The sequence below is a fragment of the Pezoporus occidentalis genome, unplaced genomic scaffold, assembly GCF_034315485.1.
Source record: "Pezoporus occidentalis ecotype Australia unplaced genomic scaffold, CSIRO_AGI_Poc_V1 ctg70, whole genome shotgun sequence".
Taxonomy (NCBI): domain Eukaryota; kingdom Metazoa; phylum Chordata; class Aves; order Psittaciformes; family Psittacidae; genus Pezoporus; species Pezoporus occidentalis.
Window position 1 is genome coordinate 4594033 of NW_026916053.1, and position 15655 is coordinate 4609687.

Consider the following 15655-nt stretch of genomic DNA (forward strand, 5'->3'; position numbering starts at 1 on the left):
CACCAGGGGGGGAACGTCCTGCAATTTTTCTGGGTGTTTTTCCCACTTCAGCATGGGGAGGGGAACAGAGGATGGAGCACAGAAGGGTTTTACAACACATAGGATCATAGAATAGTTAGGGTTGGAAAGGACCCTAAGATGATCCAGTTCCAACCCCCCTGCCATGGGCAGGGACACCTCACACTAAACCATGGCACCCAAGGCTCTGTCCAGCCTGGCCTTGAACACTGCCAGGGATGGAGCATTCACAACCTCCCTGGGCAACCCATTCCAGTGCCTCAGCACCCTCACAGGAAAGAACTTCTTCCTTATATCCAATCTAAACTTCCCCTGTTTAAGTTTGAACCCATTACCCCTTGTCCTGTCACTACAGTCCCTAACGAAGAGTCCCTCCCCAGCATCCCTATAGGCCCCCTTCAGATACTGGAAGGCTGCTCTGAGGTCTCCATGCAGCCTTCCCTTCTCCAAGCTGAACAGCCCCAACTTTCTCAGCCTGTCTTCATACATGGGGAAGGGACATCCCAACTGCTGTCCTTGTGCAGCGCTTCCAACAGGTCTGCTCTTCACGTCATGCTCCATCAGGAGGCAAACCAAGCAGGGCTGCTTGGTTTGCATTTAGAGATTATCTGATCAGATCAAGCACCGAACATTTACACCTTACTGCTTTGAATGAGGACTTGGTAAACTTCTGGTTTGCAGGAGGAGATTGGAGCCTGATTTACCTTTACTGACCTTTGCCAGGTTCTCTAGTGGTACAAGCGATAGACAAGTGCAGCTGATTTAGAACACGCAAAGCTTCAGGTCTTGATTTGCACCTAAATGAAAGAGTACTTCAAAATGACAAACATCCCTGAGGACTAAATACTGCCTCTGAGCTGAACTTCCCAGACATGCATAACACACGCTCATCACTGCAAGCCTACGTCTGCATAGGACACACACAGAGCTGAGAGCCCCACGCCAGGAAATAGCTGATAAATCACAACCTTCTTTATTTTCTATTCCTTTTTATTTCCTATTCAGTTCCAGGAGCATCCCTGCTGCTTTGTAGCCCTTTGGTACTATAAAACACCTAAAAATAAAACAGAAGAAAAGAAAAAGCATGTTCATAACAGTTTCTGGTCCTTGCAGTGTGGGAAGGTAGGTAGGAGGATGCAAAAGTGAGAAGGATAAGGGTGGCACAGATATCTGATGGATCAAGTATTTTCCCTTTAGCCCCTGTAACCAGCTTATAAGGATGTGTTAAACCCACCCTGCCCACAGATGTGGGGCTCTGGTGGTTACACAGGGACTTTAGTTCTAGCACCACTAAAAAGCACCTTCAAAGAGCAACAGAGAACCAGAGGACCTGTTCAGAGGAGCTGCTGACATAGTCCTGGCTTAGTTACAGAGCTCCTGGGAGTGCTAAACACAAACAGCACTTTGCATTCATCTGTGTGTCACGCACTGCACATCGTGTCCTCCTGCACTGACAGAAACCAGCAGCTCCCCTCCACTAAGGAGAGTGCCCATTACATGGAATTATTGGAGGTTCTGCTCCAGGTCCTGTTACATTTACACTCAAAATACATCTTCCAGCAAAGAGACTTTTTTTTTGGGGGGGGGGAGACCCCATAAATACAACATAAATCCCGAATGGGGCAGAAAGTTGGAGAATGTGGCTCATGCCCAGGAGAATGCTTTTAGGCATTTAATGGCAGGTCACTTGCAGGGTCATATAACCGAGGATGTGTCACTCATCACCCAGTGGCTGGTGATGTGCCATGGCTTATAGTGGGTGTCCGTGGTCTGCTGGTTCTTCCATCCCATCCTGGAGCACTCAAACACCCAGGAGACTTCCCAGACCTTGGGTTCACCTCACTGCTGCTGACAGGGACTGCCCAAGCGGTGCTTGCCACGGCCCTGAGGTTCCTCTTGCTCTTTCCATTGGCTTGAGGAGATGGCTGTGGGTTTGCTTTGGCTTTCATCTTCATTTAATTCTATTTGTTTTCTCTAGGCTTCTCCAGACGCTTCCTGGCACCACAGAGAAAGGTTTTGCTTCTTAATGAATTGTTTCAGTTGGGTGCCCGTGGGACACTTCAGGCAAGGAGCGGTGGATGACGACAGCATTGCGTGGGATGAGGAGAGCAGAACAGCGCTAAAGCAGCTTTGGTTGTTCTCCATTTCCTGGGAACTGTAGAAGAAAGTGGCATCAAATCGCCCCCAAATAGGGCAGAGCTCATCCAAAGGGCAGTTGGGAGGTCCAGGAGTACAAGGTCCAAGGAGTGAGGGGCTTCTAGGCAGTCAGTGCAGAGGGTTCAATACAGGCAGGAGTACGGCTGTCCTGGGACAGGCAGTGGTACAGGAGGTGTGAGAGGAGGCAGAGCATCGTGGGGTCTCACGCTGCTGTTTCTGAGCCCTGTAGGAGTGTGTTGGACCGGGTGGTGGAGAGCAGGAGTGCAGGTCACAGGGCACCTGAAATGGCACAACCAAGCAGATAATCTCTATGGGAGGCAGCAAGAGTCAGAGTGAGCTCTTTGTACAGTGCCTGGCAGGTCTGGGGTGTGTGTGATCACAGCATGAAAGCAACCATAACCACAGCCCTTTAAACCCACAGAGATGCTTTTCAGAGACCCTGTAAACCCTAGAGTGCTCTTCACGGACCTGAGATGATGGCAAGGAAAAGCCAACTCATGTGTTACACTGCAATTTATGTTGCATTTCTGAAGGGGAATTGCTATTTGACTGGAAAATCTATAAGGACCAACAACAGACCAAATTAGGCTGGAAATCACTGTGGCCAGCCCACAGGCTTCCCATCCTGCCTTCTGTTCAGATTATCAGCACACACCAGCCTTTGCTTGCCCTATCCTGTAATCTAACTTTCAGAGGATGCTCCCTCTAGGACAGACTGCCTGGCAGAACAACACTTCTCCTCTGTTCCCATCCCTGGAGTAATCATTTCAACACATGAAATCCATCACACACCTCCTCCAGACTGGCAGGTGCCAGCGAGTTGTTCATCCTCTCTTTCAAGGCTGCATCTCCATGGGAAGTGGGCTAAAGGAGCTCAGTCTGTGCTCTGTGTGCCCCTAAACACCGAGGGCCAGAGGTCTGGTAGTGCCATGGCACTGCTGAGCAGCAGCAGGAGCCCCAAGGCTGGCAAGGTGCTGACAGTGACTTTAAACAGCCTTGCTCCCTTGGCTCAAGCTGAGCCAACAAGTGGTGCCTTCACAAGAGAGGTGCACAATGACTCAGATGTTGAGGGGGAAATCTCTGCCAGCATGTAAGCAAATGATGGATTGCTCCATCTGCCCAGATGTCCTTATTACCCTGAGGAGGAACCAGTCCATCAACTCCAGCACTGAGCTCCCTGATATCTCCCTCCCCACAAAGGTCCTTTGGAGGCTGCTGGATTTGGGGTTTGGGATATTAAGTGTTGTTAGAGGAAACCAACCCAGAGTCCCAGGAGAACAGGCCTGAGAGACCTCGCCCAGTCCACCTGGTCCATCCTATACTTATGTCTTTCCCCATCTTTGCCAAACCAGTTCTTGAAAGACTTCCAGGAGTGGATAACGCCACCACGTCCCCAGACAGCCCATTCCAGTGAGTCACTAATCATTACTGGTAGAAATGAGTGCCTAACCTGATGCATTTGAGCCTATTACATCTTGTCCCATTCGTCACCAGGTTGCTCCATTCCCTCCTGCAACAGTCTCTTCCTCATGTGAAGGCTACGGAGGTGCCCCACTGCACTCTCAGCGGCACCACATTGACCCCAGCCCACAACAAACACACTGACCTCATACAAACAGGCAACATGGTCATCTTCTTCTCCATTTATCTCCAGTCTTCTTCCCCCATCCATGTGTGCTGGTGTTCCCATGGTGCCACCTCAGCTGGCTCTCCAGTGCGTTCACCTGATGGGAATGAGGAAGAAGCATCTCTAAGAGGAGTTTTCCATATTGCATAGATAATCTTTAACCTGCCCCATACACAAGGAGAAAGCACTGGCTCAAGCTACCCTCATTGAGGCTTAAACTTGCCTCTCTATGGCTCTCTAAGGCTTAAACATTTTACTCTATGGGTGTAGAGCTTGTAGAGCTCAGCTTCATCTCTTCTCTCCCTACTCTACCTCTTCTCTACTTGCCATCAGTTCCCTTTGGTTGCATGGCTGCTCTTTGGAGGACATAGAAGTCACAGAGGCTGCCCACAGCATAAAGATAAACCCTGCTCCTGGGGTGACTCCATTGAAGACAGACATTGGGGATCAAAGTTTTACCTGTTCCCGTAGGGAAGCGACTGTCTTCTCCAGTTCAGCCACAAGGGACTCGAGATTCCCTCTGGAGGAAGGGCCTGGAGAAGATGCTTCATTTCTGAGGTCAGGGATAAAAAGTGAAAGGGATTATGCTAACATCAGCTTCCTGGAGGACAGAATCATGCTGCCTTCTCCAAGTAAGCAGCAATTGAAGGGCCCAACTGCCAAGGGACGCCAACCAAACAGCCACTCAGCCCAGGTATTTCAACAGCAGAGGTGGGCTCTGCGCTAAGTGTAGGAGGACTTTGAGCTCAGCATCTATCGACTGCAGCACCCCTGATCCCAGACCTCTGCAGAATGATGATTTCAAAGGTCCAAAGGGACTGAGTTATTAAAGCTATTCTTACGCTTCATAAAACGGAGGTAAGAGGAGCGGTGACACTGTACCTGGGCAAGGCAGGCTTCTGCTTGGCAGGGTTCTCCTCTGGGTAGCTGAAGCCAGGAGACCTCTTGCTTCGGAAGCGCTGAGAAAGAGCCCTGAATTGCCCCCGTGTCTGGCAGTCTTGGGAAGGAAGGGAAAACCTGCAGTAAGCACTTGTGTTTAAAGCAGAGCACTACGGATTGCAGGCAGCCCAAGGCAGAGCTGCCCTCCTTCACCATCCACCCTTGACACATCTTTCATGCCAGAGGCGAGGAGACAACAAAGGCGTGTAACAGAGCATGCATCATGCATGGATTCCCATGTCTCAACTGCATGCCTGTACCCAGACAGACAACACAAAGGGACCATGGCAGAAACTATGCATTAACAGAAGGGTTTTACACACTCCAAGTGAACCTGGAAAGCAATACAAAGTGGAGATCACCATGCCTATGTCCTGGTTCAGTCTCTCCCTTAGGCATGAGCTAGGTGGACCTTCAACCAGATTCAATGAAGCTAACAGGCTTCCTGGTTGATGCCCTTTCTGCATGTAAGAGGCACTTGGACAAAGCCCTTCATTTGCTTTAACTTTTGGTCAGCCCTGAACTGATCAGGCAGCTGGACTAGATTATTGCAATAGGTTCCTCCCAACTGAAATATTCTAGTCTATTATACTGTGCTCCCTTCTAGTCTGTTCTAGATCCTCCTAGTCTGTTCTGGACCTTTCTATTGCGCTCTTTTCTAGTCTGTTCTGGACTCTTTTATTCTATTGTGCTCTATTCTAGTCTATTGTGCTCTCTTCTAGTCTATTGTGCTCTCTTCTGTCCTATTGTGCTCTCTTCACCCATTTCCTGACACATAGTTCTCATGGTGTAGCATGAAACCAGCTCCCGATGGCAGGTGACAAATGCCACCCAGGGCCATCCCCACATCACTCAGTGCTAGAGCAGCCTCCTTCCTCACCCTCACAACAGTCCTGCCACAAGCGGAGGTCCACCGCAGGAATCTCTTCACAGCTGACCATGCCCTGCAGGTACGATGCCACCCGGAAGACATCCCTCTGGAGCTGTTGGATGTGGTCGCTGTTGTCACAGATGACACGAGCAAGGGATGTCTGTCTGATCTGAGTCAGCTGCGCTGGCGTGAAGACTCCAGGATTCTCATACCAGAACCTGCAGCGGGTTGCAATCACAGCATGACTCAGAACAGGAGAACAGGATGGGGAGTGAGGCTGGGAGAGGGAGGAGAGTTCCCCTACATCTGTTGGCAGCACCACACACCTCAAAAAGGAGCTTTTGGTGGCTGAAAACCCAGACTGCCCTTTCCTGAACCCAGGAACCCCCATGAGCTGCTGGCTGGAGCTATAGGGTGCCATGGCCTGCAGGTACAGCCCCTAGCAGGGGAATCCCAATGCTCAGACAGCTCAGCTCTGCTGTAGCAGGTTGGGCCCTGTGTGAACAATGCTCCTGCCCTAAGGGCATCACCAGGCAAGAAGTGTCTCATTCATACAGGCAAAGCCATGTCTCATTCACACAAGCAGCAAATAGGAATTAGAAGGAGGCTCCTGAGGACATTTTCTGGCATTTTCAGGAGACATTTGGCACATCCTCGATGGTGCCCAGTGTCCTGTGGTGAAATGGGAATCATGACATCAGGGTCCCTTTGGAAATGCCCTGGAGAGATGAATGTTCCTCGTACCATCAGACAAGAGATAATACAAAATTACGTGTTCTGATCCCCCCAGTAAGGAGAAAATCCCCCCAAAGGGAATACCAAAGACTTTGGGATGACCCCAGTGACGATACCTGTCTCCATCCCTCAGCCTTCTGAACTGCGTTGTTAACAGGCACATGAGCGTTGGTCCAACTCTGGTACCAGGGACAAGATCCTCCACCATCAGTGCTGGAAACAGGTCGATGTTTTTGGTAGTTCCATATAAACTGCAGGATAACAGGTATTAAATGAAAAGTTAAAAGGCTATCAAGGAGTGGAGATAATATAAAACTGATCCCATCACAGGAACTTCTATGCAAGGAACTTATCTAAACAATATTTATAAGGTCTTATCTAAAAGACAATGGGATAAAACCTGCTTTGGAAAGAGGCAGCCAGTGCAGATAGGATGCAGTTTAGTCTCTTTGGAAAATAGCTCCAAGGCTCAATCTGCTCCCAAACTACACCTCAGCAGCTCCTGATGACATTCCACTCAGAACCAGACTGATCACTTGGAGAGACCTCATTTGTCTTCGCCTGTTCTTAAATCATGATTATTACCCTATCTCAGCATCTGTGGGTAGCAATATCTGGGGAGGTTATTTGATGAGTGTCCTGGCAGGGGCAGAAACTTTTCACTGCCTGATCTCCAGGGATTCTGATGCTTCCAAGCCCGGTACAGTACCTCCTGAGCTTTTCTCTGATCTCCAGGTTCTTTATCTCATTCCTGAGGTCCTCAAACTCCTGTGCTGATGAGAGGTTGCAGAAGACCCTGAAGTCATTGTAAGGTGGGATACCATGGTCTCGCCCTCTCTGGATGTTGATAGCAGCCAAGTCCAATGAGACAGAGTGTGCCATAGAGAAGAGTTTCTCCGTCAGCTCCATGTTGAGGAGCTCAGAGGGTACCCGCATCTTCCCAGGAACCCCAAAGAGCCCGCGGAGGAGCGGGTCAATCCCACCCTCCTGCGTGATCCTGAAAGGGGAGAAGAAGGCCTTGTGCAGGGGGATGTGGCCTTGGCGGATGGGCTGGAAGCTTTCGTTCAGGCGGTACAGGATGGGGTTGATCAAGGTGTGCCCGAAGCGGAAGGCAGCAGTGGCAAAGGCGTTGAGAATCCCTGCATTGACACTGGGGTCGTAGCCTTTGTACTCACCCAGCATCTTCATCCCAGCTTCCCCAAGGACCTTGGGGAGCCACTGGGCGTAGGTGATATGCTGCATCTGGGCACCCACAATCTTCCGTGCCTCGTGATACAGGAGGTCCCCATCCCAGTGGGGATTGAGGGCCGACAGCTCCTTGGCAATGCGGTTGTGCTCCCTGAACCACAGCGTGTGCATGGCCGTGAGACCCAGCTGCTCATTGGCACGGTGGTCTCCTGCCAGGAAGCACGGCACGGGGCTCTCGTTCTCATCTCTCATGCATTCCGTGGGTGGCCCCACAGCAAAGGGAAGGAGATGCTTCCCCGAGCTGGGCACAACTTGCCCTTGCTTCAGCAGCCCCTTTTGGTTGCTCAGATCCCGCAGCTCCTGCGATTCCTGCTCTGTGCTGCCATAAACATTGGAAGCATCAATGTAAGACGTCAAGTGGTTGATCTGCTCCCTGGCATAGACAGAGTTCATCAGTAGGGAGGTCATCCCACTGCCACATACAGGGCTCGAGCGGACAAAGAACATGCAGCGCCCATTCCTCACACGGGGGTCGTTGGCGGGGACCATGACGGAGAAGCAAGGTGGGTCATTGGTGCACACCTCGCTGCAGGGTGCTCCATCTGAGAAGCGGGACATGCTAATGGCTGCCACCGTCTGATCCATGTCATGGTCCAGAAACTGGCCCCACTGCATGAGCATGTGCGTGAACTGGTCATCGGGGGTGATGGTCTCAGTCCCGATCATGGTGGTGGAGACGAGGCGAGGTAGAGGAAGGGGAAGGTCCCTGGCATCTTCTGCCAAGGAAAAACCCCGGGGGAGGTTAAATCCATTCTGGTAGGCGGGTTTGAGGAGCCTTTGGAAGGCTGTGAGGGATGCACCCCACATTGGGTGCTGGAGGTTGTTGCAAGAGCCATCATGGGTCCTGTACTTCTTGTGGAAGCAGATATCCGAGCAGTTCGGCGTGCGGCGGTGGGCAGAGCAGCCCGACAGGTTGGCAATCATGTTCAGGTAGTGAGGGGACACCAAGTCATTGTACCGATAGCCTGTGAAGGGAAAGGAGAGCACCAGGTCAGATGGTGGGTGCTGTAGCCATCAGGCTCCTCTCATCCCATTTAAGAGCTCCATGCAAAACACACAGCGGGGTTGTCAAGGTGGGCACAGGTAGGCCAGGTCTCTGACATGGTGATGCAGTGTAGTTTATAGGAGGCAAACGAAGCACAGGATCATATCAGCTCCACAAAGAAGAAAAGAAGGTGAAAGAGTTTACATTGAACTGCACAGAGGCAGACATCAGAAATGCTGTGACCTATAGACCGAACCGTGGAGGTGGTCTTGGTCTCCATCCTAGGTTTATTTTACATGGGTTATATGGGTATTACTACAACCCCAAGCAGCATCAAGCATCCAAACCCTACGTGCCGAGCAGCAGGGAAGCTGTGGGTGACTGCCAGGGCGCTCCGCACTGAATAATGCTGCACTGTGTGGATGCTGACAGTGCAACAAGGAGGAGAGGCTGGCGGTCCAACCAGCCCAGACGAGACCTGCAGCCTGCACAGAGACTCCTCACACCCTGGAATCCATCCAGGCAGGAAAAAAATACTTATGGGCCCCAAACGTAAATGCCTGCTGCATGCTGATTCACACGTAGGGGTAGAAACATGCAGCGTAGGGGAAAGCCTGTTGTACGGAAAGCAAGTGCCAACTAGAGAGATTTAGAGTCTAACTGCTGGATGCTTGGACCTCACTAAGTATTTTTGGTGCTGCATTGCTTTGTTGGCTGCTCTTCTGCCTTGACAAGAGGAATCCATCTGAGTTTGTAGCTGAGTAGTAGAGAGACAGAGGAATGACATCCCCCCCTTCTTCTGCTACAGCACCCAAATACTGCAGAAATTGAAGTGTTTTTCTCATTGCCACTTGGAAAGAAGGAAGCATCAAGGTTGGATGGGGCTCGGAGCAGCCTGGTTTAGTGGAAGGTGGTGTAATTTCATCCTACGCACGAAGTTAAGATGGGAAATAAAACCTCTCCTACCTGTGACATTCATATCCACAATCAGCCCTTGTTGCACGTGTTCCTGTATCAGCTGCAAGGTCCTTTCGAAGATCTCGCCTGCCCTGGCTGTTTCAATGGTGTAGGGGTCCCGGGGGTAACGGAAGAGAGCCAGCAAGTCGTTGGGTGTCTTGGGGCGCCTGTTTTAAGGAGTTAGAAGTGATGCAGGAACATGAAAATGAATGGACTGCTCTGAGCAATGAGTCTCTACAGGCAGCAGGAGTCAGGCTCTAAGCCCAGTCTGGTGTTTGAGCCCACAGCTACTGCACAAGATCAATGTGGCTTCACTGAGTATTACAGATGATTAAAGAAAGGCTATTTCTCCCCAGGAAAATACATTTATTTAATTTCCTCAGCATCTCTGTTTTATTTCTGCTATAGTAATTCATTTTTTTCACTTTTCAACAGCTGAAACCCTGGGGTTTTGGGCTTAATACAAGCTATCTATCTTTTCAATAAAAACAGGCATGGGGGTGAAAGAGGAGGGAGTTACCATTCCCTTGAGAAGTCATATTTCATTGAGGAAACAGTTGGAATTATTATATCATTACTGAAACGGTTGGAATTATTATATCATTACTTCTGCTCTCCCTGCACAAAGTCAGTGGCCTTTATAAAATGACTATGCTGATCATTTTCTATGCACTGTCCAGCTGACAAAACCTATGTTGTAGATATAAGTGACATAAAGGGTGATATTTGTCCATCAGAACCCCAAATGCCTGTATGAAGTTGTCACATCCTTCATCTACACGGCACGGTTTCCATCTCCAACACTTGAAACAATACTGTAGCTTTCATTTGTGGATTGTCAACAGTAAAACGAGGTTTTGGAAAGCTTTTTTGATCTCTCTTCTGTTTCAAGTCTCAGACCATGGCACTTCACACACTTACTTGCTAAACAGCTCCGTGCGTGTTGAATTGATGGCGTGGTCCACGCTGTTGATGGCTTCTCGTATTGATGTGGCTACAAACGTGTCGCCACTCCGACCGACATCCGTGGCTTTCCAGAGCAGAAAGCAAGAACAAAACATCCTAAATATACTTTGGTTAAAGTGGGAAAATATAAAAAAATCACAGTGGGTTAACCCTTACTTCTCATAAAGGAGAAGTGATGAAATTCAGTTGAAGGTATTGCTTATATGTTAATTTTCCATTTGTGGAACAATCCAGTTCAAGCTCAGTGCCAACACATCAGGCACATCACTTTCAATCAAAAAAGCAAGCTGCTGTCTGAATACCTTCAGAAGTAAATACATGAATTCTTAAAAATCACTGCATTTTATAAGCCAGGGCCTCTGTCCCAGCTGAACAAACCGGTTCCCATTTGGCTCCCAGTGTATGCAAGAGCCAGCTGGAAAATGAGGTACCAGCCATGAATAAATCACTGAAATTATCTGAGGAGTAATTTCAAACAACAAAGACATTTCAGATTAGTCTCAGCTCCTTGCATGCAAACCCTGGACAGAAAGTGATACCGAATTAATCTTATAAACTACTCCCTTTCCATGTTGGATATCCCTGCGTGCTTGAGGATTAGCCCTTTAACTTATATTTTTCACCTTGGATCTTTTTTCCTTGTCAGTTCTTCCTTACCCTCTAAGCAGCACAATTCCCACTCTTGACCTCTGGTTTGACTAGCTGCTCTTCTTTATTCATTACAGCTTCCCTAATGCACAGAGCAGTAGCTGGAGAACAAGAGACTTATTTCCCATTCCCCAGGGATTAAGCAAACATCTAAAGCCTGTATGTGCAGCGACAACGTTGTTCTCCTCCTGCCTCCCCTGATGTGCAAGGTTATGGTCAGACGATGCCTTGAGAGCGTGGTGGCACATTTTAATCAGTTTCTCCCTCCCAACAGAGGCAATAACTACACTGACACCGACAGCTCAGCTTGCAGGAGGTGGTTTAAGCCAACACATTTGGCTCTGCAGGGAGAAACAGCAGCAAGGAGAAGCTGAGAGGTGCATGGGCTTTACAGCTGAGTGGCCCCATCACGTCTGTGAGGGATCTGCCTGCAAAGAAGCTAAAGGAATAAGACAGATCCTTGTTCAAAGTGAAGATGCTCCAAGCAGCTCTGCTCTGGAGCCAGGCTGAGAGAGCTGGGCTGGTTTAGCCTGGAGAAGAGGAGGCTCCTTAAGGGGAGACCTTAGAGCAGCTCCAGTGCCTAAAGAGGCTGCAGGAAAGCTGGAGAGGGGCTTGGGACAAGGGCCTGTAGGGACAGGCCAAGGGGAATGGCTTTAACCTGCCAGAGGGGAGACTGAGATGAGCTCTGAGGCAGAAGCTCTTCCCTGTGAGGGTGCTGAGGCGCTGGCACAGGGTGCCCAGAGGAGCTGTGGCTGCCCCATCCCTGGCAGTGTTCAAGGCCAGGTTGGACACAGGGGCTTGGAGCAAGCTGCTCCAGTGGAAGGGGTCCCTGCCCGTGGCAGGGGTTGGAGCTGGAGGAGCTTTAAGGTCCCTTCTAACTCAAAACATTCTGTGATTTTATGCCAACACAACAAACCTTATCCAAAAGCAAGAGAAGACTCAAGAGGACCACAGAAGATACCCTACCAGTGATGGTGAGCTGCATAGCGCTGGAGGTGAAGCCAAAGGGGTTTCGTGCTATGCACTCGTATCTGCCCTGGTCAGCCACGCCGAGATCTTGAATGGAAAGGGTCCCATCTTGGTTTATATGGAACTTGCCACTCTCTGTGATCTGGATGCCCTCCTGTTGCACCACGAAAAGACAGAAAACATGTCAGGGTTTGGGAAGCTTCCCATCATCCAGCCTTCAGCCTGTCCCACAAACCGCAGGTGGATGCGATGAACCCATGTGGCCACCAGATGTTAGCATTGCTCTTGCAGAGAAGCCAGAAAGCCCGTCCAAAGACATCTGCTCCTGCCAGCACCCACTGTGCTGAGGTCCCTTGCTCAGCTCCTTCACCCTGGTCCAGCTCCAGGCACCCCATTTCTCTGCGCTTCTGCAGATGGGCTGATTGGAGCGGGTGCTGTGCCCTGATGCTGTCACATAAATAAGACTAAACGTCTTCAGTTTTGGGACAACCTGAAACTGCTGGATTTATGCTGGCCCTGAACTGCAGATACCAGCTTTTGCTGGCTCTGGACAGCATCACTGGTCATAGCACTGAGAGCAGCAGCAAGCTCAAACCCTACCTCTCAACCTGGCTGGTGGCAGAAGTAGCTTCATGTTTTACTGGGTTTATTCTCCTGTTTCTTAACCTGTTTCTGCTGCCTTCCCCCAATCTAATGCTTCCTCTGCTGCTCCCCCAGGCTCTTTTCTTCTGCTCCCACTGTTGGCTGGAGCCCAAATCAAGCTACAAGGTCACCTCCCATGAGATCTCTGCAGGATAACTGAGGTTCAGGCATTTCCCCTCTAATTTGTTCTCTGCCTGATTGCACTCAAAGGCACGTCCCAGTGAAGGTCACAAGTGTTACTCTACAGCACAGCACGAAGAAGGCTGGAGAGCTTCATCTAATGAACTCTTGAAAGGAGCAGCCAGGTGGCAGCATGATTCTGAGGACTCGTGGCTTTGCCCCATGAAAGCTGGAGCCAACCAGCATCAATCCAGTTCCACCAGTGGGAATCCTGGAAATAAGGACAAAATACTCAGAAAAAAAAAGAGTCCATTTTCAGGTTTTTTCCAGGAATAGTCAATCAAGCGTTTCCAGCATCCTAGAAGGTCACTGGCTTCAAGTTACTCATTTGGAAGGAAAAACAAAAGAAAACAGGAATGTGCGTTGCAAGGCTATGAGCCTGAGAAAAAGCAACATTCTTTTAGACCATTAAAAACCTCAAATCAGTGGAAATGTTGGTCCTTAAATCTTCAAACACAATTTATTCCATGTGCATTGCACGAACTGACCTAACTAGTTGAGCTGGGAGAGGTGTTTAATCCCCCATTCAGGAGCCATCATGCTTCCCAGTGGCTGTGGAGTACATGGTACTTACCTTCACCCAGGTTATGGTGGGACGTGGATCTCCTTGAGCAGCACAGGCAATGGACACATCCTGGCCTGTCTCTGCTATCACATCCTGGGGGGGATGGAGGAACACGGGTATCACTGTGAACACAGGGAAAAACATCAGATCTCTCACAGCTTAACATCTGCACGAGGCAAAAGCAAAATCCCATCCCACAGGACACAGGGCAATTCCCTGTCAGGTAGTGTTGTTTTCCTATAGCTTGCAACGAATGACACACATTCAGCCCTTCTTCCCTCACAGCTTACCTCGGGGGGTCACTGACAGCTGCACTGGGAGGGTCCTCACGCCGATGGCACTGATGGCATGGCACTCATACTGGCCTTGGTCATGCAGAGCCACCCTCATCACCCGCAGGGTACCCGTGGAGAGGATGCTGTGCCTCCGGTCACTCGGCAGCGGCCCACCTGGTCAGACAAGCAGTGCGCATTGTCCATGAGTTTCTAGTCCCATCACTGGAGGTATCTGTGTGATAGCTAAAAACTCATTCCCTTCCCAACATGCCATCAGTCACCCTGACGACAGCCCCTGCATCTTGTTAAGTGAGGGACAGGACAGATGCTGCTTTTCCTACACCTAGGATCATGACTGTGTTGTCTTGCCTAAGCAAGTGGAAAGAAGCTGGTACCCTCCTTTTCCTTTCCTCCTAAGCCTTTCCTTAGTGCAAACTGCAGATTTAATGACCCCAGATGGATAGCAAATCTGCGGTCCATTATCCAAACTAGCTGTTTAATCAAATAAACAAAAACATTGAGCATTGTCTTCTTTTTTAATTCATTATTTTGATTTGCTTTGGTTTGGAAACTATGTTGTTCTGATATTTTCTCTATTTAAGGAGAAGAAGTTGAAAATTGAAATGCTTTACCAAACCCAAACAAAATGATCAGAACTTCCCAGTTTAGTGACTTTACTGGTTTTAATATTCCATTTTCCTCCAAATAAGGGCTTTATTTATTCATCCCAAATACCCAAAGGAATCTGAATCCTCCCCACACTGTCAAAAGTGGCTTGGAGATGAGCAATGCTCCATCCCTTGTCCTCCTCTTGCCTTGTCCTTAGCATGCCCCCTGTGGAAGCACTGTAAAGCCTGGTTAACCTTGAATCACTGAGTGGCCTAGCAAGCCTGGTTACAAAGCAGTTATTAACTTTCCTTCTTGACACTGTGCTTCCCACATCTCTAAGAGATACCATCTCATATCTGGGCAGTAGAGGAAGTAAGGTTAAAGGAGATGGAGAACATGCTGGTGGAGGAGAATCTCAGTTGGTCTTTCTTAACTGCATGTCAGGGCTATTGCTGTGGAAGCTGGAATACAATAGCCATGAATTCTCCACAGTATAAACCATTAATTATGGCTTGCGAAGCATAAGGAAAAGTTGGAGGGCCTCTGGGCCAAGTGTTGCTGGCTTCTGTCCCAGAAAGTGTTGGATGGGATCAGCTCAGTGGAGCCAGTGCTGACAATCATCTGAGACTTCAGAAGTTCACCACTACCTGCTGGCCCAAAGTGGATTTCCCAGAGCTAAAAGAAACCTCAGAGGGGTGCCAGCAGTGAACGGTGCTCTCCCCAAGAGGAGCAAATCAATGCAGCGATGGAGAGCTGGTACATGGGGATACCCACTGACTTGGAGCCTCTTCAAAGGAGGTCGGAAGCCACTACAGGAGGAAGTTTGAGGTTTTCCATAGGTTTCATACTGATGAAAACCAGCACGCTCCTTCCTTCTGACACGATGATTTAGTGTGTCAAAGACCTCAGTGCTTAACATCATCCTTGGTGATCCACCGCACGCCTCCTAGCTGACTAGGTCTGTGCTGATCACCATCTCTCCTGTGCCACCACTGCAAGTCATAGCCCTGGACCATCAGCTCCACTGTTCTCACCATGGATGATGGCTCGGGAGAGAAAGAAAGCATGAGTCAAATGAGCAGTACCTGCCCTCGTCCAGGCAATCACAGGTGGAGGGTGACCCTCAGCAGAGCAGGGGAAATCCACGCTTTGTCCCTCAGTTACTGTCTGATCATGGGGAATGAGGAGAAACCTGGGAGAATCTGCAGGGGAAAGCAATGACTGAAAGCAGGAAAATCTCAGGCAGCAAGGTTGGGTTAATTCT

General features: G+C 49.5%; 1 protein-coding gene across 3 annotated transcripts in view; it reads right to left on the reverse strand.

Moving 5' to 3' along the window:
- Positions 1–968: 968 nt before the first annotated feature.
- Positions 969–15655, reverse strand: part of LOC134175751 (peroxidasin homolog) — a 42183-nt gene continuing 27496 nt past the window's right edge. For 2 of the 3 annotated variants that reach the window (XM_062641997.1, XM_062641999.1), the window contains 13 exons: positions 15477–15593; positions 13798–13956; positions 13517–13629; positions 12118–12274; positions 10459–10567; positions 9547–9704; positions 7057–8560; positions 6464–6598; positions 5622–5830; positions 4685–4799; positions 4262–4355; positions 3782–3899; positions 969–2454 (listed from right to left, as the gene is read on the reverse strand). In XM_062641997.1, the coding sequence (XP_062497981.1) occupies positions 3804–3899; positions 4262–4355; positions 4685–4799; positions 5622–5830; positions 6464–6598; positions 7057–8560; positions 9547–9704; positions 10459–10567; positions 12118–12274; positions 13517–13629; positions 13798–13956; positions 15477–15593 (2966 nt within the window). In that variant the 3' untranslated portion in view covers positions 969–2454; positions 3782–3803. The remainder of the gene's footprint in view (positions 2455–3781; positions 3900–4261; positions 4356–4684; positions 4800–5621; positions 5831–6463; positions 6599–7056; positions 8561–9546; positions 9705–10458; positions 10568–12117; positions 12275–13516; positions 13630–13797; positions 13957–15476; positions 15594–15655) is intronic. The other variant, XM_062641998.1, reaches the window with a different exon arrangement.